Source organism: Cloeon dipterum, chromosome 4 (assembly GCF_949628265.1).
Source record: "Cloeon dipterum chromosome 4, ieCloDipt1.1, whole genome shotgun sequence".
In the NCBI taxonomy this organism is placed as follows: Eukaryota; Metazoa; Arthropoda; class Insecta; order Ephemeroptera; family Baetidae; genus Cloeon; species Cloeon dipterum.
Genome location: NC_088789.1, coordinates 14,469,402 through 14,496,312, shown reverse-complemented (window position 1 = coordinate 14,496,312; position 26,911 = coordinate 14,469,402). Strand labels below are relative to the sequence as shown.

At 42.4% G+C, this 26,911-nt stretch overlaps 2 protein-coding genes across 3 annotated transcripts in view; both read right to left on the bottom strand.

Moving 5' to 3' along the window:
- LOC135943413 (protein FAM177A1-like) overlaps positions 1-26,911 on the bottom strand; it is a 166,400-nt gene that overhangs the window by 86,795 nt on the left and 52,694 nt on the right. The window lies entirely within an intron of this gene.
- Positions 1-26,911, bottom strand: part of CrebA (Cyclic-AMP response element binding protein A) — a 49,915-nt gene that overhangs the window by 4,053 nt on the left and 18,951 nt on the right. For both annotated transcript variants that reach the window (XM_065489923.1, XM_065489922.1), the window contains exons 2-4: positions 7,238-7,445; positions 627-811; positions 339-474 (exon numbers count right to left, since the gene is read on the bottom strand). In XM_065489923.1, the coding sequence (XP_065345995.1) occupies positions 339-474; positions 627-811; positions 7,238-7,445 (529 nt within the window). The remainder of the gene's footprint in view (positions 1-338; positions 475-626; positions 812-7,237; positions 7,446-26,911) is intronic.

The window sequence follows — 26,911 nt, the reverse complement described above, 5'->3', positions numbered from 1 at the left end:
CAGGATTCAAAACTCACATTAGCTTTTGGGATACGTTTTTCCTTTGTCTATTATTGCAAGCATTTAACTTTTAATACCACAAATAAATCCAATTGGGCAAAAAATACTCCAGCTATGAAAATATACATAATTTTATTTTCATTATATTCAATAAATCCCAAAGTGAGAGTTACAGACATTTAATTTAAACTTCCTCTGTAGTTGAATATGATTTAAATCCCTTCTCTTAACTAAATAAAAAAATTGCGAAAGAATGTCGAGTAATCCAGTCAAGCGACAATTTTTGGAAAGTGCGACGACAGTCCCCTTCATTATATATACGATGAAAATTTTCTCACCAGCTGTGCCGGGTTCAACCTTAATATTGAGTTTGGGAATGACGACGCGGCCTTGTTGCTGGCCAAACACGTTGCTCCTGGTGGTAAGGTAGATGGTCTGCGGCTGCTTGAGCAGGCTCTGTGACTGTGTGGGCACCTGAAACGCACCAAACGACAATTAATTTCAGCATGCGAGCGGGATAAAAGCAGTTGCCCAGCGTTACATATTGGTTGAAAGATGTGCGAGCTGACATCTAAAAGTGTTCACGATTTCAATGCTCGATTTCAACTTTCGCAATTTAAACTCACCCTGCACTCTTGTTTTGAGAAGTCTGTGATGATCGGATTTTCATTGTCTCCAACTGAGATGGTGGAGCGAGCGTCGTCGTCTGAAGAGGAACCCGGGGAAGCGGGGCGGCTCAGCGGTTCTTGCTTTACGTCCAGGAATGTGATTTTCTGGCTTTTTGTAGCGCTTGAGAAGAGGAGCTCGTCATCTGCAATGCGAAAACAATCATGAGCTTCCTGGAAATGTAAATAAGGCTGCAAATTGTATTCAAATCGATTTCTTCAGGACTTCTAAAATAAGGAAACAAAACCACTTTAGATTCATGTAATTTTTCTCTCTATTTATCACCGACTCCAATCTACATAATTTATATTTTAACTATGTACTTGATTAATAAGTATTGGCTGAGTGGAAAAGCAGCAGAGTTTCTAATTGAATTTGCATTGCTGTTGCGTGCTGGGAGTGCAGCGCTTGCAGGTTGGTATGCGGTGTCAGGGACTGTGAGGCCGGAGCCAAATAGGACCGTCGGAGACCTTGCGGTGCCCACACAGCCTCTTGGGCTTGCACGACTACATTCCTATTGTGTCTCTGAACACATCCGAACACTTTAAACGAATGCAGCGTGTGCAGGGCAATAAAAGAAAACGGCAGACCTTGTGCGCCGCGAGCGTAATTAGATGCGCGCCGATTTTATCTTGGTGACAATTAATCTAATAATATATATATGAGCAGCTGCTGGCTTTTCCATTCATGTACTCTTAGAAGAGAGAAGGAGGAAGGTTTATTTATTTTCTTATATGTCATTCACACCTTTCTGCTCCGGTGGTCAAGACTTTGAGAAAAAAAGACGTAATGGGCAAATCTGAGCATGCAACCTTTAAATTCTTTTAGATTTTATTTTGTACCAAGTTTTTCTACCATTCCCAATTTTAACCTTGTCTTTGATGTTGTATAATTTTGTTTGTTGCTACAAATAATGGTAATATTTTCATAATTTTGAATGACCCGTTGAAGGTTAAAATCACTCTCGAGCAATTTAAAGAACATTAAAATTTGATTTGAAAGTGCCTCTTGGAAGATATTTGAATTTCAGAATGACCCGGCAAGAAATAAAAACGAAAGTTGCTCTTTGCATCATTCAGCAGCGGTGCTTTCCAAACATCAATCAGAGTTCAGCAACGTGATACACCTTTGAACTAATTATACTTTGAAATCTTGGAAATTTCAAATTCGCCTTGTATCTCTTAAATTAATTCCCAGCTGATTATTCCGCAGGTTGGTTAAATTTTCCGCTCGTGTTGCAAACTGAGCGGCTTGTCAATATGTAAATTTCAAAAGCGACGTCGTCTTACTTAGCGAAACAAAGTTTGCATAATGAAGCTCAAATTAATCTGCTGAGACAATAAAGAGACAAAGCTGCGCGAAAACAGATCTAATATTTGCGCCGCCGCTAATTACAATGTTGGCGAACTTTGCCATTTCACACGTTGACGTAAAAAGGATTGCAGGCAGCCGTTTTTCTCCCTTGCGACGGGGTCGGGGGTGCGGGAGCGGGTGCAGACGAATTTCGCAGAAAAAGCCCGCGGCAGGGCGAAATGAAATGTTTTGACAGCCCTCTAGTGGGCGGGCGTGGGTGCTTGTGCAGCTACAGACAGACGAGTGCGTGAATGCGTAGACAGAGCAAGGGTAATAATGTATAGAAAGGGTGGTTGGCCATCCATTCAACGTCCTTCCATCTGACGGCCACTTTTCTCCTTTTTTTCCCTGCGGTCCTTTGAGCGGTTTTGATAAAAAATAGTCCTTCAAGGGCCTATATGTTGTATTGTCTGTTTTGCCACATTTCCCCTTCAAGGCAGCGGAGGCGGAAAATTGAAAGGGCCTATACATCAATGGATGAAAAAGTCAAGTCACTTGCATTAAGGAAAGAAAAATATTTATGAAAAAGGTCTATTGAATCGATAGAATATATTTCATCATACATTGTGGCCAAATAAATATAATAATTGCCAGTTGATGCCTTTAGGCAAAAATTACAGGTGTAATATTATGTATATTTGAATTTTTTGCTTCTTTCAGTGAATTTTTAGAAAGAATAATTAAACAACTGCTCCATCAAGTTTTGAATCGATTTAATTTTTAAATGCCTTCCGTATTCAGTGTGAAAGGTAACGCACAAATTACAGAACGGTAGTTAAAAAACTACAATCGCCTTTATTTTTAAAGGACTCATTGAGGCTTAAAAAGAGGTTCTCGTACACACTAGTCGTCAATTAATCATCTATTTCTGCCCACCAGTGACGTCAAGCAACTCTTCACACAGGCCCATTTTCAGCAACCTCCCTCCGAGAATTGATTCGAAACTACTCCAGCCTTTCTCCCTCTTTTCAGGGTAAAATACTTTCCGGCTGATTCGTGGAAAAGCCTGCTTCACGCAAATTTAATTGTGCGCGGCAGCAGTTTGCAATCAGCAAGGGACATTAAACGGTTTCGTCCGCGCGCACGCGGGGGAGCTGTCTTCCTTCCCGGTTCGCAAGGGATGAAATGCAATTTTTCCGAAAAGCACCCCCGCAGAAAGCAGCGAGCCTAATAAAATTGCTGATCCAATTTCACAGGCGGTTTTATCTCGCAGCAGCAGCAGCAGCAACTGGTGCGCCCTGGCGGGGCGGGGGTGGCTGTGACGTCACCAACCGACGGGGTGCGTCACAGCGTGGGCGACCCAGCCACCCCCGCACTCTTGCACGTAATCCGCTGCGCGTATATGCAGCGTTTCTCATTCATCCCAGCTATCACAAGGGTAAATAACGAGCGGGCAACCCTTTCTTTTGCGCCTTCATTCATTATTCTGGTAGCTTTTTGTGCGGCAATAACGACATTGTATGTGTCGCTCACTCATAATTTCACGAGCTTCTAGTTTTGCAGCGCTACCCCAGGATCTGCAAATTAAAGCTCACAAACAAAACTGATTTCTTTAAAAGCTATTGATATTTGCCATCAAGATGAAACTTAATATTCTATTCCTGGTAGATTCCAATGAAGGCAGAAGCAAGCGAGGGTTTCATAGTTGTCAGAGAATATTAAATGCAGCTTTCTCGGTGTATAGCAAGCTGTTTAGTTTTTAAATATTTTTTAATTCGCAACGGAGATTTCGCCTTGAAAATAAATAATTTCGAGCTATTTATTGTTCAGAGCAGACGGAAGTAAACAAGATTTTAATATTTTCGTGCTAAAAACATTTCAACTGAATATTCTTTCAATTCGCTCTTGATTTCGCAGATTACAGAGAGTGAATTTCTGAGAAAATGCCAGAAATATAAAACAGTCTGTGGGAATTTCTCACAGCAAAAATACTTGACGAGACATTGTATATACTGGGCGAAAGAAATGAATTTCACAAAGATCCTTCGGGCCTGTTCATTTTCGAGGAAATCATATTTATTTTTGAAAATGAAATGAGCCCTTCAGCTTTGCAAGTTTTCCATGCGAGAAGCGAGCGAGACCGACTCGTTTTCGGTCCGCTTCAAAGTCTTTCTGGCTGCTTTTTGCTCTGCATACACGAGTCGCTTTGTAAGTAAGTGTAATAGCAGCCGCATAAGCGAGACTCGTTCCTCGGTTGGTACGCATGCATGTACATACATAGGCAAGTATCCAATGTGCAAGTACAAAAATCCAGCTTGCCATATCCGCCTGACGCTGAGCCGGAGCGAGCGGCCGGGCGAGCCAGAGAAAAAACTGTAAGAGATATTGAATGAGTCTGGCGAATGACAACTCCAGCTGTGTTTATTTTACGATGCATATATACGGTGTTTTAGGATGGATGGTTGCTCAGATAGATATATACGCATCGTGACAAACGACTTTCCCAAACCATCGTGTGCAGGTTAAACGAGGAAAAATGATTAACTGTCATGCAACTGTATCAACCGATTGTGAAACGAGGAAAAGCCTTATAGTCAACCTATGGGTGGCTCATGTTAATTCCAATTTCAATTTTTTATTTTAATTTTAGTTAAATCCAGGGTATCTTTGAATCGCGGCTCCAATTGGTGCAAAATGCAATCTCGGAGCCGGATTCGGACTAATGCGACCGCTCTGGGCTTCCCTGTCTGATTCTTGGTAGCGATTCGATTCCCAGCAGCTGCAACAGGACGGCGCGAGTGCGTGGAGACAATGCTAGGTGCTGCGGGAATGGTCCCACGATGTAGGCACGACGTGAACTAGTGCATCACATGAGCAGCCAGAGAAGACATGTGTTTGATAAAATGCCAAAGCGAGCAAAAAGCGGTCGAATTAATGTTCTGCAGTCATAAAAACGAAGGAGAGTGAGTCACGGCTCTTTGTCGCATTATGTGAAACGTCCACTTTTTATCCGACGACATCCGAACGGAACAAAAAAGCACAGACGGGCGAGCGATCGAGTTTTGTGAGTTGTGATTTTTCGCATATAAAGTTTCACACTTCTTTTGCTAGCAGGCAGCCGGCCGCCAAGGCATTTTAAACGCCACTTGTTGCGTCGCGACTGTTTTTGGGAGCAATAACAACGTCGTAAAAATGATTATGAGAATTGACACGCTCCGCATTTGGGTCCTGATTTTAGAGACAAAAATTACGGAAACTGGTTGTGATTTTAAGCACAAACAAACTTGCTTCAGGCTAAGGGTCTAAAGCCGAAGCTAAAAAATAATACCCGCTGGTTGTTCCTCGACAAGCATAAAAATGCGGTTCACTGTCTCGCGGGTGGTATACCCCACGAACGTAAGGCGCTTCACCAAGGATCAGTTCAGCAGGCGCTTAAATAAAATTTATCCCCTAGCCAGGCGATAAATTTCAGATACTTCACGCGCTCAAAATCAATACGCCGCGAAACGCGATCACATTTTCCGCTAGTATGTACCAGATGCAAAATAAACAGCTTGAGCGCGGTCGTGGGAGTGCAAAGCCAATTTTCCCGTTATTGAGGGAGTGAGTCGTTTTCACGGCCGGCAAGCCGCGGCAGAGAGAAAGAGAGGAGCAAATAATGCGCTGTTTATAACACAATAAATTAGCACTCGAATTACAAGAGCAACGAAATTTATTTATTTGCCACGGTCGGAATGTTAATTACGCGCGCACTGGTGTCGAGCCGGCACTGATTTTTGCACGCTGCCGCCGGCGCCGACTTTCTGCGCTCTCAGCGTTTATTTCGATTGGAAGCGCTGATTGCGGCCGTTCACGTGTTTTCTTTTTCGTGAATGCGCTCGGCAGCTCGTTGATGAACAGTTAAATTGCAAAATTAAACATGCGCATGACTTCCTTGTCCAATTTTAAATATAGCTCTGAGCTGGATCATCCTTCAATATTCGTTATTGATGCAATAATATTCATTGCTTTATAGCACCTGTAAGGCAGAATCTTAAATGACATTTTATTAACTAAATTAAATAGACTTAGACAACTTTCAATTTTATTAAAGCACATATTTGCTTATACCGAATGATTAGATTAATATTTTTCTTTAGTACTTTACAGTAAGTAGTGAAAGCGATATGAGTAAAATTATGGACTTTTTAATTTGTTTACAGCAGGGTTTGAACCTGAGTACTGAGCTGATGATATTTATTTCCTAGGTGCAGGGAACGGAATGGCGTTGTAATTGATTGGCTCGTCGACCGATGATCTACACATTTTGTTTCGCAAAACCTCAAGCGGATGAGATCAGCAGTGCCGGTGGATAGAAATTGGACGCGATGGGGGTTTTCGAACGCGCCGAGGTGAAAGTCGCGATTTGGCGGCCGAGCCCCCACGTCGCGGCCGATTTTTGTTCCGAATTATTCTTTCTTAACCCCTTTCACTCTTGCCGCGCTGCGATCCGTATGATCTGATCGGTAGAATTTGGGCCAACGCGAACATCCTCTCTTTGCATCCGCCTGGCGCCCGTCCTCCAAAATACTCGTGCTAAGTAAATTCGCATTTATTTTTAACATTCCCACATCCAACATTTGGGTGAAATGTGCACAAAATTAATGCAAAACTGTCCTTTGCAATTCCAAGCAGACCCTTTTTTTGCATATTGAAAATTGAATTTTTTTTCCATAAAAAGTGAAAATCCGCTCATTAGGTTGTAATGAGCGCGGAAGTTTTTAAATGAGCAGCTTATTTTCCGCCTGCGCTTTTCGCGCAATCGCTTTGTCGCTGGTCGACAGCCTCGCAATATCAAAGGGAGAAAAAAGGAAGATAGGAACATTGTCCCAGAGAAAGAGAGGCGAAAACGCGAACATTTGCACAAGGCAATTTAACGAGCAAACGTGCCGGACAATGGCCGCATATCAACCATGCAAAACTCTGCATTTCCCAGAAAGCTTGAGCAATCCTGAAAGCTGACGGGAAAGTGATAAAAACCAGCTTGCATCTATTATAAATCTTAATTACATTTTAAAAATAAATAAACGCGAAAAAGGCTAAATTTCATCTTTAAAAATTTCAAGCATGCTTTTTTTCCGAAGTGGGAAAACTGCAAGCGAACTATATGTGCAATGTCTCTAATTCAATTAGGTCTCAAAAGGAGCATTACTCATCTTTCCCCTGTATTTCCCGGTCGTTGAGAGATAAATTAAGCGGGCGGGGGCGTGTCAAATGTAAGTTTCTCAATTTCTCTCACCGTCATCCATGGTTTCCATCGACGGCGACTCAGACCTGCTGTCGCCATCCGAGGCCAAGCTGTACGAGTGCTCCGTCTTAATGGGCACTGCCCCCAGGGCGGCATCCGTCATCAGCCGATCGTGCAGCACCACCCCCGGAATCTTCATGTCGAACTCAGCGCCAGTGGATGGCCAGTCGGTACCGTCCGTGTTGAAGTCGCACATCACCTGAAGCAAAAATGTCCAAATTCAGAACGATAGCTATTTTAAACGAAGCATATCGACAAGGACAAATAATAGAATTTCTACTTGCAATTTTCCGAGGTAAATTAATCTTTTAGCCAAATTATACAATAAAAAACCTAATAATTTTATCTGGCTGACCAAGCACCAAATGGCAGAAAAAAAGTTTTTAATCTATTGAAATTTACTTGATTGGTATAAGGAATATTAATTTAAGATTACACAAAACGACTTTACAAAGTGGAGAGTTTTATGGGGACCCCCAATAAATAATAACACGATGCTCCGTTGGATCTTCCAATCAATAACCGAAAAGCCACGAGTGCCGGCAGAATTATATTTATTTCTTCATCGCACCAATTAAAAACGAATTTCGTGGTTTGGTATAATTTGCTCGAAAAGGAATTCGGCTCCTAGATAAGCAACCTGCGGCCGGTGGACACGAGAGAGAGAGAGAGAGAGAGAGAGAGAGAGAGAGAGAGAGAGAGAGAGAGAGAGAGAGAGAGAGAGAGAGAGAGAGAGAGAGAGGACCAGCTTCTGGACACTCTAGGTCAACGACTCTCTCACCGCAGATAGTCGGTTTCGGTTGGGGATGCTGCTATCTTATGGGTACGAGAAAATCTGTTTATATACCCGTTTGCTACGTGCGTACATATATAGGGATCAAAATTACAATGTTGCGAATGTTGTAGGGCTTTGCATGGGATTAAATCAGGCCGATGCAAAAGCCCCTATACGCGTCTAATCTTGTGTTCTCAATAATGAAATGCATGCAAGTGTATTCCTGATAAAATCACCCATGCGGGAGATAAGGAGTAGTTTCAACGTTCTGTTTTCGACTAGTTGAGAAAAGCGATACGCCAGGATATTTTGTCATGAGCTGCAGGCTGAACTTTGCGACATGGCTCCTTTTTAATTAACATCACTAAAATGTCAAAAGGAGGCGAAAACCCTCCTCACGCTTTTCCCTACAACGAAGTCTTTGCAGCATCGCTTCTTAAAAAAATATTCTTTCATGCCAAGCGCGCAGTCAGCAAATTTGAAAGTTGCTTTGAGAGACGGCCGTAAACCCTTTCCCGGTGTGTCGAAACTCATTCGAATTTGTAGTCGCGAAGGTGGTCCAAAAAGAGCGTGGACGATTCATATGCGAGCAGGTAAACGACTCGAGACCGGCTTGAATGTGCACTTCTGGCGAGCAGGGCGTGGTACCTGTGGAATTAGGTCGTTCAACTTCTTGTAGTAGAGTATTTTCTGCTGTTAGCTCGCAGGTATTTCAGCGAGCGCAGAAAGTTGTCTGCTGATAATAAGCCGGCCGGCCGGCCAGTCGCTCCTCTCCGCTTCCAGCGACTCAAATGAATGCGGATGGGACAATAATTTGAATCGGGGAGAGGAGGAAAAAAGTTGTATTTAAACACTGACTTGTTTCGATTTGCAAGGACCTCATTCAGTTTTCTCTGGTTGGTGTTAAAATCACAAGGATAAAATAACAGAAGAAAAGGGAAAAATGCTCGAGCCGATAAGAGCTCCATCAGATCTCGTAATATGTATTTTTTAAGTCCCAGCTGAGTTTAGTGATTAATTTCACCCACCAGCAATCAGGCTAGACTGAAAACAAAACCGATTTCCTAAGAGACGTTCACTCGTCGGCCACAACAAACAACGCCAGACAAAAGAATAAAAATATGGGGCAACAATGAATGCACTCGAAAGAAGAGAGAAAGAGCGTGCATGCCTAATTAGCCGTTTGGAAACAATCGTGAGATTTCTCGCAGCTACCGTTACATCCTCTTCCTCCCAAATCACGCAAAAATTATATTGCATGTACACATATTAGCAGCTCCTGCTGCGAAAGCGTTTTGCCTTTGTCGCCGTTCTTAATTAAACTGTGACGACGGGGAGTTTTTGTTTTGATTTCGCGACGACTAATTCCAGAAGCGTGTAGCAGGCGATAAACCTTCACCGCAGGAGGTGAGATATATTCTGGAATTTCCCCTCCAAACATCACGATTCGCTTGGCGGCGGTTAACAAAGTGCAATTCTATGCAAATGGCTGTGAATCTTGGAGTGCGATCAAAATTTCTACGATCAAACTGAGATTTCGTGGAAAATGATTGGCAGATGGGAATATGTGTTTATCAGGTCTTACACTGAAAAAATAAGGTTTCCTGAGAAGAATGGTGTGGTGCCAACATGTGAAAGCATTTGAATCGTATTGGCAAAATCAGTATTTTTTTGCAAATATAATAAACGAGATTTAGGAGTTACATGCATTTTTATCTGTGAAAACCTAGAGATACAGGGGATTATGTTTCAGGGAACGTCTAAGACATACAATTACTCAGTCCAAATAAAAACAATAGAGGAAACTTCAGCTGACTTGAACTTTCTAAGATCACTTTCAAATGGTAAATTCGGCGGCTTTCAAACGCTCCCCGCCCTGTCTCCTTCTTGACTGATTTCTCAACACAGCAGCTCACAAATAAGTGGCTACGTTAGACTTTTCGACCCTAGCGCATTTCAATCGTGAACCAATTTTTTGTATATGGCCACACCTCCGCGGTGAGACGCCCTGGCCCGCGGCAGTGTGCAATGCACTCTCTACTAGTTGTGTGTTTTCATTCTGTGAGGCGGGCAAATGGAATAATAATAATAATAATGATGAAGCAGACATCTTGTTGCTCTGGTCACCCGTGTAAAAAGAGAAGCACCGTTAGAAAATAAAATGTAGTTGCTCTTATCAGCCGCGGCAGCTCAGAAATATTTCTCTGCTCGAAAATGAGCCACGCCTCGTGAACCCTGATGGACCAGTTTTGAGTGCGCAGATCGAGAATGCTGTTCGAGATCCTTTCTTCCTTTGGAACGACAAGAGAAATTGCCTCGATAAAAATCGGTATAAGATCAAGCAGCAAAAATAGCGCTGGGTTTTCCAACTCGATGCTGACTAACAACAAGTCATCATGGGCAAAGCTCAGCAAATTTAGTGGTGTGTAAGCCTGACAAATCAATTTTCCATGCCCAGGAATGCAAGCATCAGCTACAGTGCATTTATTTTGTAATTGCGTGCACGCGATCGCGCAAAAGCAGATTCCTCCTCATCCTCCTGCGCAATACGCATTTTTCATAATAATACGAGACGAGTTTATTGCTCACTCTTTTGAACTGCATTTAAATATTGTGCAGACTCAACAATGTTGTACCTCTTACGCAAATGCGATTATTCCGGGATGCCAGCGAGGAATTTATAAAGATGAAAAAACGAGCAGCCACTCCTTCCCCACTTCTCCACCGCACAACACTTTCCTCATTGACCTTGCAAGCAGGCAGATTCCCTCGTCTCGACTGTTTTATCTACAGGTGAGCAAAATAAATTTCGATCCTCCCAAAATTTTCAATTCCCTGACCGTGGCGATGGAGCGCGACGAATTAGTGGCTTGTGCCAACAAAAGGAGTTGACCTAATTGATTCTGCCCGATAATGGCTTCTTAAGCCAACAATAGCATGCATCACAGAGTTTCACACCCTATTTAATCTGCATACACAAAAGAGGTCCGTTGCTCTTTGATTATCAGCCGGCCATCAGCCAAGGAGAAATTTCCTGGAACTTCCTGGGGAACCCTGCGCGCAGGATCGGGCTTGATTAGAAAACCCAAATTGAATTATTAGGCAGCACAAACGGCTGTAAATAGAGTCCCCATTCAGCCTGTTGATAAGTAAATTACAATCCTTTTTTGTCAAGTATTCGAAGCTCGATCAAGTGGCATTTACACCCTCTCCGCCCACACGCATCCTCTCAAGAGGGGCGGACGTCATCAACGACAATGAAGAAAGTCAGATGCAGCGTCTGGTGCGTCTTTTCGCACTGTGTGCGGGGGAGAGAAAGTGCTACATACAAAAGCATGTGTGTATGGAAGGCGCGCCAGCCAGGCAGCCACCCCCGACTCGTCGGGGGTGTCTGCCGCCCACCGCAGTGCACGCATGAGCGAAGAGACGCACATGGACAGCCGAGGGGTGCCCATTAGTCGACCGATTTTTGCGTCTGTCCGTCGGTCTGCGGCGCACCAGACTGACGCTGATGAAATTAAGGGTGGCGCGGCCGCCAGCCAGGACGAGGGCTGTATTTTAAGGCGAGAGAAAAGAAAAGAGCCACGCTTCAATGACCTCCCGCTAAAACGAATGTAATTTGGAGGAAAATGAAAGTTCTGCCTTTAGAAGGCAAATAGGTGAAATTTTGTAATTAAACAGCAATTTTCAAAGTATGTCAATTAAAATTTTAGCTAATGAAGCAATGTGTTGTCATTTCTACTAATTGACGTCCAATTTTTGATTAGCCATTTCAAAATGAAAACAGTATAGTGTTCATCTCATATTTTTATTCTTTTAAATTGACTAGAGCGATAGTTTGGTGGCTGGCATTTTCAAATATCAAGAAGCCCAAATATTCTCATTTTAGCTTCTCAAGCCAGAAGAAAATCGACTGAAATGTAAATAATCCGGTAGCAGCCCCTTCCGGCCTTCCACCACGGTACAATCTTTCGTCGAGCTGGGCTTTCTATGAAAATATACAACACAAAGATGAAATAAGCTGATGCGGGGGGATTAGCTTCGAATTTATCCACACATAAAGCATGGCGGCGGATTAAAAAAGGAGACGTGCTTTTGGATTGAGCCTCGAAGAATTGGTCAAAGTAGGAGAAGAGCCGAGAAGAGGCAGATGAACTCGTGAGAAAGTGGGAGTGGCTGCCTGGCTACAGGTGTTTTTTAAATGACCTTGTGATTCTGGGAGGCAGAGAGATAAACTGTGAGAGAAATCATTTTCTTTGATGGAGGTTTATTAATTTCATTTTCATCTTCAATCCTTCTGATTAAAAACGAGAGGCTGTTTTGCCACCAGAATGAGTAATGAGTGTTTGGCGTCAGCTAAATTAATTTCGGCGTAAACACAGAGGGCGTGATACGAAGCGACACTTGCAATTTGCATTAGAATATCAAGCAGCCATAGACTGGCGACAAGCGTGCACACAATTCCTTCCTATGCTGTATTATTAATTACTGTGTAGCCGCACATTCCAGACACGTTATACATTATTTACGCACGATTGCTGCAATTAGGCAAAGTACGATATTTATGTAGCCGCAAACAAACTTTGGCACAGGCGCATATTACGTTCAAAAAATATTTTTGCTTTCCGGAAAATTTGCCATTTTTTGCAATAATGCGAGGGGAACTTCGCTAAAAATATCATGATATGCTAATCTATATTTTTGGGATCTATATAGAAAGAAAATTCCCAAAGTCGAGCACTTTCCTCTTCTCTTTTCAATAATGCCTTTTGCTGTGCGAGTCTCCGAATTTGATTGAATTACGCCAAATTGCTTTAGCAAGACAGTTGGATAAAAGGCGTCTCTCAAATTGTTTTTCGGCAGACACGGTGCTGAAAAGTAATTACAGTGGCAGCATCTGCGAGTGCAAAATGAGTATCTTGTACATTCACGTGCCGCCTCGCTTCCTTCTTGCTAGCGCTCTCTCTCTCTCTCTTTCTTTGGCCCGAACAAGAATTGAAACACCCACGCGGACTTTGCCGACGAGCAGATTATACACTATAAAATGTACATTGCGCCGGCATGAATTTATACATTGTGTGCGAAGCAGAGCAGGGACAACCCACGCGAAGAGATAAATTAAGAACTGGAGCGGCTTCCTTGAGGGTTGGCCTTAACCTTCTCTCCTTCGGAGTAACGCGAGACGCTATGGGGCGGTGAAAAAGAACACTTTTTTCTTGTATTTACTCAAATTTACAAAAGTATTTAAGCATAACTCTTTCCAACAGTTGCTCTTTAAATTAAAAGCCCTTGCATAAATTATTGACGTTGGAAGAAATGACAATATTTAACTTTCTGAAAAGTATATATTTTGTTTCGTTCTTTTATAAAACACACGTGCTGATTTCCTTAAACAGGCGCCAAAAAAAACTTTGTTTTTTACCCTCCCCCGGGTCAACCTTAACCTTTTCCTCTGCATCTGAGATTACAAGACTGCGGAAAACCGCAAAAGTGGAGGCAAAGATAAAATCTGGCGAGCCACGAACGGCAAAATTGTTAATTACTGCAAGTTACGCAGCACTTTTAAATTTCTCCATTTGCCGAATCACGGCCGATTTAATCGTGTTCTCTCGCTAGCCTGTATGTGAGGTCTCTCAACATGTGTCGTTTTTTGAGAAATAACCGCGCAAACAGCCGGATGCGCGGAACAAAAACTCAATTTTCGCTCCGCAATACTTGGAATTTGGAAACAATCGAAGTCCCTGTTGCTCATGAAATGCAGACCGTTGCAATTATTGGCTAAACCAACGAGTGGTCTGAAAACAACAGACTGCATTCTGTGTTGAAGAGGAGCGATAAAGCGCAGGAAATGCTGCTGCTATCAGTGCTGACAAGCACGCCACCCGCAGCACATCAACCGCTCGAGCATTTTATTAGTTGCGCTGCTATCGCATTTGGAAAATTGGCTGCCGCTTTTTCTTGATTTTCCGACTCTTTTCGTATCAAAATTCGAGGTCAAATAATTACTGTCAAGTCTTTTATACAAACCTAACAGAGTATCAGAGTGCGTGCGTGCGTGAAAACGCTTATCACAGCACACAGGTGTCTCCTTGAGTGGTATTTCAGAGGCATGGGAATTTTCAAAAAAACGACTATCAAAAAAGAGGAAACTGATAAAGTCACTCTATATTTCCTCAAAAAGTCTCTATATTTTAAGGGGATGTCAAAAATGACAAAGAAAAACATTCCCTCCGACTCAACTTGTATGGTTTTATAGAGCTAGAAACATTGGTTTTTGAGGGAAAAAATCTCTATCACGTCATTACTATATCACGAACTGGGATTAGGGTTGTAAAAGTTATTTGAGTCCAAAAGAGAGTTAAAAATTACCTCTAACAGCTCGGGTGGAATTAAAATTCGTGCACGTGTACTGTTCAGATTGGTGCCCAACAGAAAAAGTTCTGACATATGCATTGCTCGCGGCGTTTCAATCACGAGTAGAATTTAATTATGGTGAAATCAGGGAGCACGATTTTGGTGGTGGCAAAAACGCTCGTTTCAGTTTTTGACGCTAATTGCACTGGCTAATTTCACACCGACCATTGAAGGCGCCGCGTGAAAAAGTCTGAACGTTCCGCTACATCCCGTTTTCTTTTTTTTTTGTTTTGCTCTCCGCTCAGACGGTTTTGAAAAGTCATGCTGACTCAACACTCATGCAGACGCGGGGGCGGTTCTGTTCGGCCAAATAAAAGAGATAAAAACAACCGTTTGCGAATTAATTTATCCTCTAATTAAAGACGTGATCCACCACGGATACGTGCTATGCATGCATCAGAGACAGTCCGATAATTAGTTAGCCTCATCAATCTATTTCAATAACAATCAATGCTATCATTAACAATTTCATCTTGCTACTCGTAAAATTTCTTCAGATTTCCCTAGCCAGCTTGACCTTATTAAAGATGAGGGGCAATTAAAATTTTGTTCACAATGACGTCACTTCGCGAAGGGATTGAATCGTGCTGTCTGGATGACACGGCGTATTTTCATGGGCCATCAATCCACAATGATCACGACTTGTCTCTCTTTTGTGCACAATCAACATGGCTCGGTGAAAGCGTCATCCTCCGCACAAAGCGCCGCTGATATTCTATATTTCATTTATTTATATTCACTCCGTAATGCAGCGCGTTTATTTATTTATTGGCGCACTCTGCCACTCTGATTTCTGCACACGCCGCTGATAATTCACTTAGTTGGCGAGGTGCAATCCATCATTCCGGGCATGAAATGGTCTGGCACCACCAGCATGATGCAGATGCAAATTGCGTGTTTTTCGTCGAGCGGCGAAAAGTCGGTCGTGACTGCCTGATCGACAGAGATATAAACTCACACTCGGTCTAGCTTTAATGTTACACGATGTGCAAGCGTTGTTTGAAAAGTACTTGCTGCGCGATGATTCGGTTTTTGCCCCCAGACAGTGATGCAAAGGCGATAGCCCTTCGTGTACATTTTACAAAGACAAAAAATCACAAAGATCGCTGCCTATTTGGCCCAAGGGCGAATGGGACGCATTTGCAAACATTTAGATTTTAAAATGAGCAACATACGAATTTGCACCTAAAGAGCGGTATTCGATGCTCAATTCTTTCTTATGATTGAATCCATTTCTGGAGTATGTTTGAGTGCACTTCATATACTTATTTCGCTTCACCAGTGGCATGTTCGAGCTTTAAAAGGTGATACTTAATTTTCATCCAGAACAACCCACACTGTGCTAATTGTGAGCAATTACTGCGTGCACCAGCAAATTCCATCAGAGCAGCGAGGCTAATTCATTTTAGGAAAATCGCTCAATCTCTCTCAGTGAGCGCGCGTGTAAAATGCAAATGAGCCGCCGCGAGCTGCAAACTTTTGAGCCAATCGAAGTTACACGCGTAATACAAGCGGAGCAATAATAATTCCTCCCGCAAGCTGCGCGTGTTGTTTAGAAAGCAGGAGCAGCATCTCATTTGAACACACCTGAATTCAGAATAAATGTACGCCATTAATCGAATCTAAAAGAAGGAGGATGAAATGCCAGTCGGCATCCAAATTTCTTTTTAGAAAAGCATTTTTTGCATCCCCAGCGGTTTCACATTTTAGAAGGGGTTCAAAGGCACAATTTCTCTATTCAAGCGAGTTTAGAGCGCAATCAGCATTCTTCCCCGAACTCTTTGCTCAGTCCCTTCAATATTATGTATTCAGAGCGTCCTCGTGTATTCCAAGAGATTGTTCCGTCTGCTTATAAATGTGTCGCAGATATCAACGTTCCCTTTCGAAAATTTACCAAAGTGAATGTGATGTGGTGTATTCGCAGCGTTTCTAGTGTTGCAGGATTTATTTTTTTCCAAACTAACGTCACGAATTCCTTACGTTTTCACCATCGTGCGGAAAAAACAACCACAACTTTATCTGTTGCATGGTAACCTGAGAATTTGCACACGCCTCTCATCAATCATAGTGCATTGTCAGAGTTGAAACAGGATGCGAAATTGGGGCGTTCTTTCTCTGACCCAAAATTTGAAAAACCGTCATAACGCGAAGGGGGAGATGCCTATCATCAAATTTTACAATTTTGTGTCGCAGAGGACGTTGGCACCGCGCAGCTCGAAAAAGCGGGGAAAAATCAATCACGATTATCGCGAAAGTCAGTCGGTGCCCCCATGCTTTGGGAGGTGAAACAACTCTGGATGCACTCCGTTTGCGATTTCGCCGACTAGACGCGAGTGTGTAACCTCGTTTTTGTTGAGGATGCAGACGCGCTGCGCGTGTATTAATAATATTCTCGAGACGAGACGGTTCATAACTTTAGGCAAAAAGAGGCAGCTTTCATTCATAAAAGTGTCTGCCACTCTCCAGAGCACCAGTAGGAGGAGGAGAAGAGAGAAAAGAGAAAGAGAGGGGCTCTTTGATGGAGTAGTTCAGTTCCGAAGGAAATGATTGTGCTATCAAACGAATTTCGACTTCTGCTGACTGCGGAGTGCGGAAGTGTGGAGTATTTAAAAACCTTGTTTGGTAGATTAAATTATTTGCACTACTTGTGACCGGAAAATTCATACGTTCAATGATGAAATAATATTCTTGCTAATTCCATCTGGTGAAAAATATTTTAACATTCCAAGATTTTACAAACACGAGTTTACGCTGGACGCTGGGGGAAAACTAAATAGTGGAGTGAATTCTTTTTTGGTGGATTTTTTAAGTGGACGTCGTTGCAAATTTTATGGCTGGCGAGCATTTCCCCTTCATAAGCTGGCCTTCAGGGCAGCCACCGCGCGTTTTGTGATATCTATATGCGATGCAATTAGTGCATGACGTTATGCCTTGACGTTCTATCAGGCGACTTGAAAATGTCTCGCTTCTTAGAGTCATTTTTGCATTGATCAAATAAATATGAGTCAGTTTGAGCGATAAAGCGTGGCGCGAGAATTATGCACGAGCGCCGAGCATCGGTAATTCTAGGCACGCAGCAAAATTCTCCAACGTACGCACTCGTATACACACATGTGGGCAGATAAAATCGTGCCCTCCTCGTTGCACTGACAAACACTTTATCAACCTGTCTTTTCCTTCCACTTTGCCCGGAATGAACAGAAGGGGACGAACATATCACTATTTTCCTTCGCTACCGCGAGAATCTAGAATACAACCACTTGTTGAATTTAGCGTCGTTAGTTCGCCCACGCCGGCGTGATAAAGTGCCGAACGAGTTTTCATTTGTTTCCTATTCGGACGCGCGTGCATCCCGACTGATAAGAAATAATATGGCAGCGAACTAGCTTTTTGTGCTTGAAGCAGATCGCGTGCTTGACGGCGTGCTCATTGGCCGCGACGCGATTCTTGTTCAAGACCCAACAGCGGCCCTTAGGGACATGCTTGCAATGAATTCATCTCCCGTAACGCATTTCGCTAAATTCGTTAAAGATGTTTGATGAATCTGTATTCTCTTGAATTTACTACCCCAAATATAATTTTCGCCTCATTGTGCAAAAAGCATTCATATCTCTTCAACCGGCTCAAACCACAAAAAACGGGTCCAACTTTGACCCGTGACTGGTTATGCTTTCCCCCTCTCTGTTTCCTCAGCCCCAGATCGCACCAAACCAAGGAATCCAAAACTGTTGACATTTTGATAACCTATTCAGGCCAGCCAGTAGTTGTTTTCATCGCGTCTACTCGAGCGATCAAAATGAATGATAGCACGTTTTAAGCTTAACATAATTAATCGATCTGACAGCATTCCCCCTATTTTCCCTGGAAAAAAGTGACAACATAAAATCAAGGAGCAAGAGAGCAACTCTGGCTGGGGGCGAACTGCTTGGCTAGCGGATATGCAGCCAAGGAAAGGATGAGAACTGCTGCCAAAGTCCAAGAGGAAAAATCGCAGATTGGCACAAATACGAGTTGACTACTTCTGGCCGCGAAAAAAGCAATTATATATGCTTGGTAGTATATTTGATCGGATCATGAACTCTCTAATGCCATGATGTCCAGATTTTGCTGGGCATGTTATTATTAAATGATGATAAATTACGAATAAGTACTCAATTTGAAGATTGATTTATCTGGTTACTCTTAAGAATCATTAATCTCATGCTCCAGCCATAATATGTAAGATAAAAAACAACGATTCTCTGTGGGGTTTCTTTTCCTGAATTAAAAACTTGCTCGGGGTAGTAAATTTTCTAGTCGGTTATTCTTGAAATGGCTCAACTGTGTTGAAATACTAAAAGCAATGATAGCTGCAAGTATTTTCGAATCAAAAAAGTAAACTTTTATTCCAGATGCATTTATTTATTAACTTTTGGCAGTTAATTTCTTTTTTATCTTATACCGTGATTCCAAACCAGTCCCGAATTTTTGCAATTCGACTGGTGGGATTGAATTGGCCGTGGGCTCTGCAGCTTCTTGAGCCAGTCTCTCGAGTGTGTGCAGATGCAGAGTCACGAAAGCAGGGCATCCGCATAGCTGGGATGCTGCATCTGCCCGTTGAACGAAAGCATCCTCTCACCGCACGACCGACAGGAGAGAAAAAGAATTGCGATCTGGAGCAGTCAGTCCTGCGCGAACACGTACACGTGCACGCAGGCTTTTCCACCTCCAGGCTGAACGATGATATGATTTGATTGCATTCTCACAATTATTACTGAAGAGAATGGAATTGTAAATTTTTAGCGTCGTCCTCACAGAGTATACACACGAACTGAAAGTAGCAGGTAGTCAGCGCAGTTATCGGCACGAATTTTAAATTTGAACCCGTCCTTTCAGACAAGTTTGCGCGGCAATTTCAATAAATCTCCCCTCCGCGGGAAAGCTACTTGTCCAAACTCCAGCAGAGTGCCCATTTAGAAGTGTATGAATACTAAATTGAATTGCACTGGTCATTTACATCCACGTATAGCTTGAGGACGTTCACTTGTTCATCGAAAACGAGTTTCGCCTGAGCCAAATTTATGCCTCTCTACGCCGAGAACTCGAAATTCAAGAATACGGCACTAGCTGAAGGGCAAGCAATTTTATTACCTGCAAAAGTGACACTCAAAATAGACACTAACTTACTGTCACATTTCTTTTAAATGAGCGTAATCTCCAGTTTATTTGTTTGGACTGGCAGATTACTTAGTACTAGCTTAAGCCTTATCTCACTGTCATCTGCGTCAAATTGACAAAAATGCGCACGCACAAGCAGTACGAAGATAAAGCTTTTTCATTTTCCAACAAACACTTTGTTCTTGCTTACGCGCAGAAATTTGAAACATTTACATATAGATATAATAAGACTAATCTAGGTCCAAGCTAAAAGTGTGGCAAGGCCTCAAAAAGTGCAACAAAGTATTTACCTAAAGCAATTTTTTGTTCTAGCGCCACAACCTCCAGTTTGCTTATCACAATCCTCATTTGCCAAAACTTCACAAACGTTTTTTCCCATTAATTTCCAGCAGATAGCCATTACAAGGAATCTCAGTTGCACATTCTTTTCAGGTGGGAAACGTGCCCTTTTTAATAAAAAAGTGTTTCAATGATATTATGAATTTCCATCTATAATGCAAAAATAGAAGTGAGTCAACTCATAAAAGATAAATTTATATAAATGATTTCCTTTGCTCGCTTCCATATATAACAAGTCCTTGAGGTCACAAGCGCCCACTCGGAAAATGAAAACAACTCAATTCGGGTTTTTGACATTGCGACGATTAGTAACATGAAAGTGAACATAATACATTGTGTATAATAGAGAGGCGTCAAAGAATAATTTATGTTTGTTTTATCGACCTGCCGCCGCCCCACACACACGTGCTCGCCAAGCACGTGAGAGCAGTGCACATACACACATATATGGCATTAAATTTTCACTTGTGGGAGCCCAGTGAACCCTTCTGTGTATTTTCAGAGAAAAACATAGGCGCAGCCTGGTCGCTGCATAACGACAAAAACAAACCTCGTGTTGATTGAAAATAAGACGATATACGCATGTTTTAAAATTTTAAACTGCATCCCTTTGATTTCCAAATTTACTTGCCAGGCATTTCTATGTATTGATTTAAAGACAGTTCTATGACGTGCTCATGAGCCACATAAGCCTTTTAGTTTTTTTTAATTTAAACAATATTTTTTATACGAATGTTAATGACGTGCTCCATGAAACCAAATTCTGAAAATAGCACATCGCATTGATGTCTTGGGCGTTGGGCATGTTGGTTTACTATTTAGGAATGCAGTCCTGACTGAGAGAGGTTATGGTCGCGCGAGAGAGGCCGGCGAGGAGAGAGGAAGGTGGACACACCACACAGGCACGTAACATGCACACTCGTCCTTGGACGTAACCCCCGCGACCTGGCGGACGTTACCCTTGCCACACCTCCTCCTGGCAAACTCCGGGAGCCGTAAATCCTTCGGTTTGGAGGCAGACCACTTTATCCATTCCGCGAGGATTTCTAATTTAAAAAAAAAATAAATAAAATCCAGCCACTTGAGGATATATTCTATTTTGATGTTTGGGCCTAGCAACACGCTGACTAAGGCTTTATCGCTGACGCATTTGCATAAAGTGGCGTCAAATTTGCTTTGCAAAGGAATTTCAGGCGATTCTGCATATCAAAAGGGCCTACGTGAGTGGCCGGCCTTGCAAATCCAAGGAATCACACTGGCGGGCGTGTTTCGCGCTAGCCGGGCAGATTGATTAAAATGCAGGAAAATGCCGCATGCACTTGGGCGTCGAGTACCAGCGATTCGCCTGAAGCGGGATTTTCGCCGACTCTCTGAAAAAAGCCGTCTCTGCAACTACTCGCGTCGGAGCGAGGCGCGCCTGCCTGCTCGCTGATCAATATTTCATTGACCCGCAGTGATATGTTGTTGTCTTTATTCAAATGCCCGGACCCCATATGGAAGCTGGAACACAACAAGGCTTTCAAAGTTAACTGCCTGCTCTTGGCACCGCGGCGGCGGCGAAAAAACACTTGTGCTCGATCTGCTCTTTCGTGTCGTGCGGCCCAATAAAGATTAAAGAGCGCAGCTAGCTGGTGCAGAGTGCTCGGCATGTTCGCGCAGAGGTGATTTACTCTTCGCCGGCGGAATTCAGCGGCACGATCAACCAACCACATGGCTTACAAAATATGTAGGTGTAAGAACGGAGCTGGGAGTTTATAGATACTTCTCATGTTCAGTTTTTAGCACAAGAACTTGAAGAATTGTCGTTTCAAGCTCACAATCGTTTCTTTTGCAGTTCCATTTTACGTAAACTGCGAATCGACTAAACGTCGCTACACCGAAAATGAACGAATTAAAATATAATCAGAAGCTACCGAGATGAAACTAAACACTGTAAATGAAAAACGATTCACTGAACGAGAAACCGGAGAGGGGAAAGGCGATGGAATCGCCGCATACATACAATATATTCACGAAAAATTAATTAGCAATAACTCCAAGGCAGTCGTGCTCGCTGAAAACCGATAAGACCCTGCGCGAGTTTGCAATTAGCGTCGGGGGAGAGCGAGCAAACAAATTGTTGTTGGTAGAAATGCTGCAGCGAAATAACGAGCCTTCATTCCGTGGCCCATATTTTACAAGACTCCCTCTCTTCATGTGCAAATGAATGTCAGCGTACAGAATTCCTCCAATTACGCGCCACGCCGTTAAATTGCTAAAAATTGGCGCCAAGTACTAAGGCTTAGAGGCTAACTAAACAAACAAAAATGGAAGCATTTGACTGTTTATAAAGTAAAAAACTGCTGTTTAAAGTTCAAGTTTTTTAATGACTTCTTGTGAAGCCAAAACGAACGTTCAAAGTTGTAGTCGTGTTTTCCGGGTACTATAGCATTTACTTACTTAAGGTGCTAAACGCGACTAAAACTCTGTTCTGAAGACAGCAACTTACCTAAAACAAACAAAGAAGCGAAATGAGTTATTTTGCCGAATTTCCCTCTTAAGAACAAAGGACTTGAAACAAGCCGAGGCTATTTAAATATTTAAATTGGCCAGCGAAAAAGGCGAAGAGTGGTGCGTTTGTCTCTTTCTGTTTCGAGAGAGTGACGCAATTTATATAATTTTCGCGAAGGCGAGTTTAACGGCCGCTCGGATTCAAGTTCAGGGCCGCGTCGACTATATAGGTCCTGGGCAGGTAGGTGCCTCTCTCTTTTTATATTCGCACATGCTGCTGTTGGTTTGGAAGGTGCGTGCTCATCTCGGGGCGTTGACCTTGCGCCGCCTCGCTAGGAATGCACCACAACAACAACACAAACATACTCGCACTTGATGCTCACTCACGCACTTTTCTCACTCGCAAGCAAAGGATTAGATTTGGCGAACAATTTCTCTCCTCATTTGTATGCACCTGCTGTTGCCGCTGTTTCGATTGATCGCAATTAACAGCGCATTCCACCGCGCTGTTATCGAAAGGGCTCATTCATTCAGGTTCTGCGGACGTGAATGATTTGACCAAAGAGAAAAGGGACGGGTCAATTTGTGTGACTTCTGGAGCGTGAGATTACAGTTTCATCTCGGTAGCTTTAAATTTGGGCTCTATACGAGCAACGGATTTTAAAGTAACAAAGGAAAAATAACAATGGATTTACCCTTTTTACTTATTTAAATTGACTTGTCCCACAACGCTTTGCTAGAACAGCAGATAAGGAATAAAAAATAACTCGCAAAAAGTATAGAATTAAATTGGATAGTAATGATAGTCTATCAACAAATAAATACCGTCGTTTAAAGAAAAAAATTAGTAGAATAGAAATAAAATCTTTTCTTGAATGATATATTATTCTACTTTTCTATATCAAATCAAGCTAAGATAGGGAATTTTAAAAAGCAAGTTGTTATACTACTAACAGTTGGCTTATCTCGTTTCCCGCAGCGTTTTTCTCGTTTTTCACACAACTAGTTCCCCTTTCCCGCAAACGCATGCTAGTAAAAACACGCGTAACGTAAAATTAAACCTCTTTTTATGGATTGTGATGCTGAAAATTGCTGCGTGTGTCGACCCCTTCTTTAATTGTCGCTGTAATCCCCGTGTATCTCCTGTAGATTCAAAATATAGAAGACGCAAAGTAGACGCATGAGTCGTTAAACTGATCCTATTCGCCTTGAATGGGGGTGGAAATAATTGAGGAACGATCCATTTGTTCTGGCTTAGCCAGCCAGCAATTTGCCTACAATCCAGGCGCTCTCTCTCATCTGGTTGCACAGGCAGAGCGGCAGATTTTTGCCTTCACGCCTGTTGAATGCGAGGGGAATGACACCTGTGTTCGCCTCACTCGCGTTAACTCGCTCTCGCCGAGTGATCTTTTACTTAAAACCGGCCTTAATAAACTCACTCGCTTCCCCTCTTACTCAAAAGCACGCAGTTTAATTAATTTTATCTCGCTTTATTATGTATTTTTCAATATTCGCGTTTTGCTCGTGATATGAAAAAACGGAAAGAACATTTATTTATGGCATTCAACCATTTCATTTGTGGATTTAGTATTTTGAGAGCTGATTAGTATGCACAGGAAGACGTCCGCAATCGGCACATCGATTTATTTGAATGTCACTGGTGATGGAATAAAATCATCGCGCGTCACGCTTCGCCGATGGAAGCACATGCCAAAAAATTTAAGTTCAAGAAACTTTGATTATTCGGCCAGACTCGCAACAATACTTACATACAAAATCAGGGGTGTTTGGCAAACGAGTCGCATTTTTGTGGCCAATGTACATGCAGCCAACCGATTCTCTCGGAAGACTTCGCAAAATGGGCTTTCAGATCTGTCTGCAGAAGTGTCGCCGTTCGCCGTTCTCAATACTTTGTCACGAAACGTGCATTTTTCACACGCGAGCTCCTTCGCTTGGCTCACACAGTCATTCAGAAAAAGGTTTATAGCTAGTATATGAGTGGATTTATAATGTCGTATACTGAGTAAAGCGAGTGATAAATGTGAAAAATATTACTTTTCCATTTCATTATTCAAAAAGGTAACCAAATATCCTTTAAGATTTAGTTTAATTCAATTAAAACCAAGGAATACTATGTAATTACATGAAAAATCTATTTTTAAAGATGCTTCGTTTCGCTTTCTTTAGTTATGTTGTTTCTGTTAAATTTAAAACAATGACAGTTCAATTTCTACTATCAGGTGCATTTCAAAGAAAAACGCGCATTCATTAGCGTCTTTGTTTTGCTTTTTGTCCAATCTGTATCCCGTTCTTCTTCAATAGAAGCAAAAAGAAATCTTGTTGGGGCTGCTGCCGTCGGCATTTTTCAGCTTGGCAAGTGAAGTATGAAGAGTGACAAAGTGCTTCACATTGTTCGCCGAATCTCCACTGCAGCTGATGGCGATCGCGTTTTATGTTAAGAACCGCAGTCTGTAAAAATCCTTTCCAATCCAGCAGCACGTTATTTTGCAGACAGAATACGGTGTCTGCGCCATTTCTGCACTTCCTCCTTGATGCGCTCAACAATAATTTCCAAACCAAATAAACATGGGGTCGCTAGTTGTTTGCTTCTCAATTCTGTGAATTCCCTATCACCAACGCTCGAAAGAACCATTGAGCTGGAGGAAGACGAGGCAGAAAAATGCGAAGGTGTCAATGAGTTACTAATTCATGACTCACTCCACCTCGCCTTAATCATATGAAAATGCTGCCAGTCAGTCACCTCTGAAGGGCACTCATTGAAAATTAGTTTCTCGCCTCCGGTCTAATGGTGCTGCCGGCTAAATTTTGCCACACTATTCGAGGAAGTGGCGAGATCAACTCTGCTGTGGAACCTGGTAAGGAAGGTCGCACGCAGGCGAGCAGCGGTGACAAATTATTTTCTGGGAATCCCTTGATGGCATGCAGAATGAGACGCAGTTGTTAAGTTCACTTGAAATTACACGGCTGGCCCCTTAAAACTTTCCTGCTTCGGTTTTTTGTGCAAACGCAATATGTTAAGTAAAATTTTGCGATACGTAAACAAATCTCATCTTCTCTAGCTAGCTGATTGTGATTCATTCATGAGCAGATGTATCGAGAAAGGAATGCAGTTTGTTTCGCTCGATTATCCACGCACTCAATCACCGCGACCTCGGCTAATTTGTCCGTCTTAAAATAGCAGAGAGCAAACACCTGTTGTTATGCAACTGGAGAGGAATCAACGACACTGGATTTCTCCGTTGACCTTCATTGGAATCCAGCGTCGCACTCACAATCAGTCAGGGGGCGAAAGAGGCGTGCCGTCCGAGGTCCAAGCAAGAGCTGCCCAGGCTGCCGCTGCTGCAGTTATTGTGTGGGAGTACTTTTATACACTCATCTCTCGTGCTCCATATTAAAAAAGGCGAAAGAAGCGCACACGGCTGCTGCTAAAGAAATTAAAGAGACGAGCTCGCGCGCGGTGAAAGGCGGATAACACAAAAAGAAAGACGAGGAAAGGCTGCGGAGGCGGCAGCGGGGGAATTTTAATATCAAGACACCGCTGAGAGCATCACCGACTTGCGAAAAATTTGTACTAATGTACTGCGTAGAATTTCCAACCTTAAACAACATCAACAAAACTAGAAATTAGCCAGAACATTAAATTTCTGAATATTTTATACTTGAAACAAGATAATATTTTCTGGATATTTGGTTGAAGTAATAACTGACCTTTTTTATTGGGAAATTTTACAAGACATCTTAAGTTAAGAATTAAAAATATGAATACATAGAATATGTGATTTTAAAGTCTCTCTATTATATATACAAGCTGCTAGAACCAGAAAATTTATTCCAAATATCAAAAAAGGATTTTAAAATTCCAAAGATGACCACGAGGTCAGCATGTGTACTCTTTTTAGCGAGGAAACGAGCTATCCTCTTTCGATAACTATAAATGTGATAAATATAAATTATATAATGGCATGTACGTCATTTTGGGACAAAAATCACTCGGCCTTGTGACCCACACATATCAGTTGGTGCTGGTGACCATGAACTTAAAATTGTGCGCATTGATAGAGATCGGAAGGAGCGGCGAGAGATCGCTCGTGCGCGAAGGGAGCACACAAGCCTTCACCCATGTCACCAGAGCTACACAAATTTACACCGGTTTGCAACGGGCGAGCGAGGTGCATTAATCCTGCTTGTGTGAGCCGCCACGATTTAGATATATAAACCTAGTACGGCCCGCGGCGATGTTTTATTGCAATTAAATGTGGCGATAATTACAACAGCCTTATCTCTGCCGCAGAGCAGAAAATTATTGACTTGCATGTGCTTGTAATTTAACGCTTATTGTTTACCCAACAAAAACGGGTAAAATTGCTGAGCATGGGCAATTTTCCCTTGATGATAAGGAAAGTCACCAGCATGATACAATAGCACCAGCGAAACACTCGAAGATACTTTTCATTATAGAGAAATAAAAA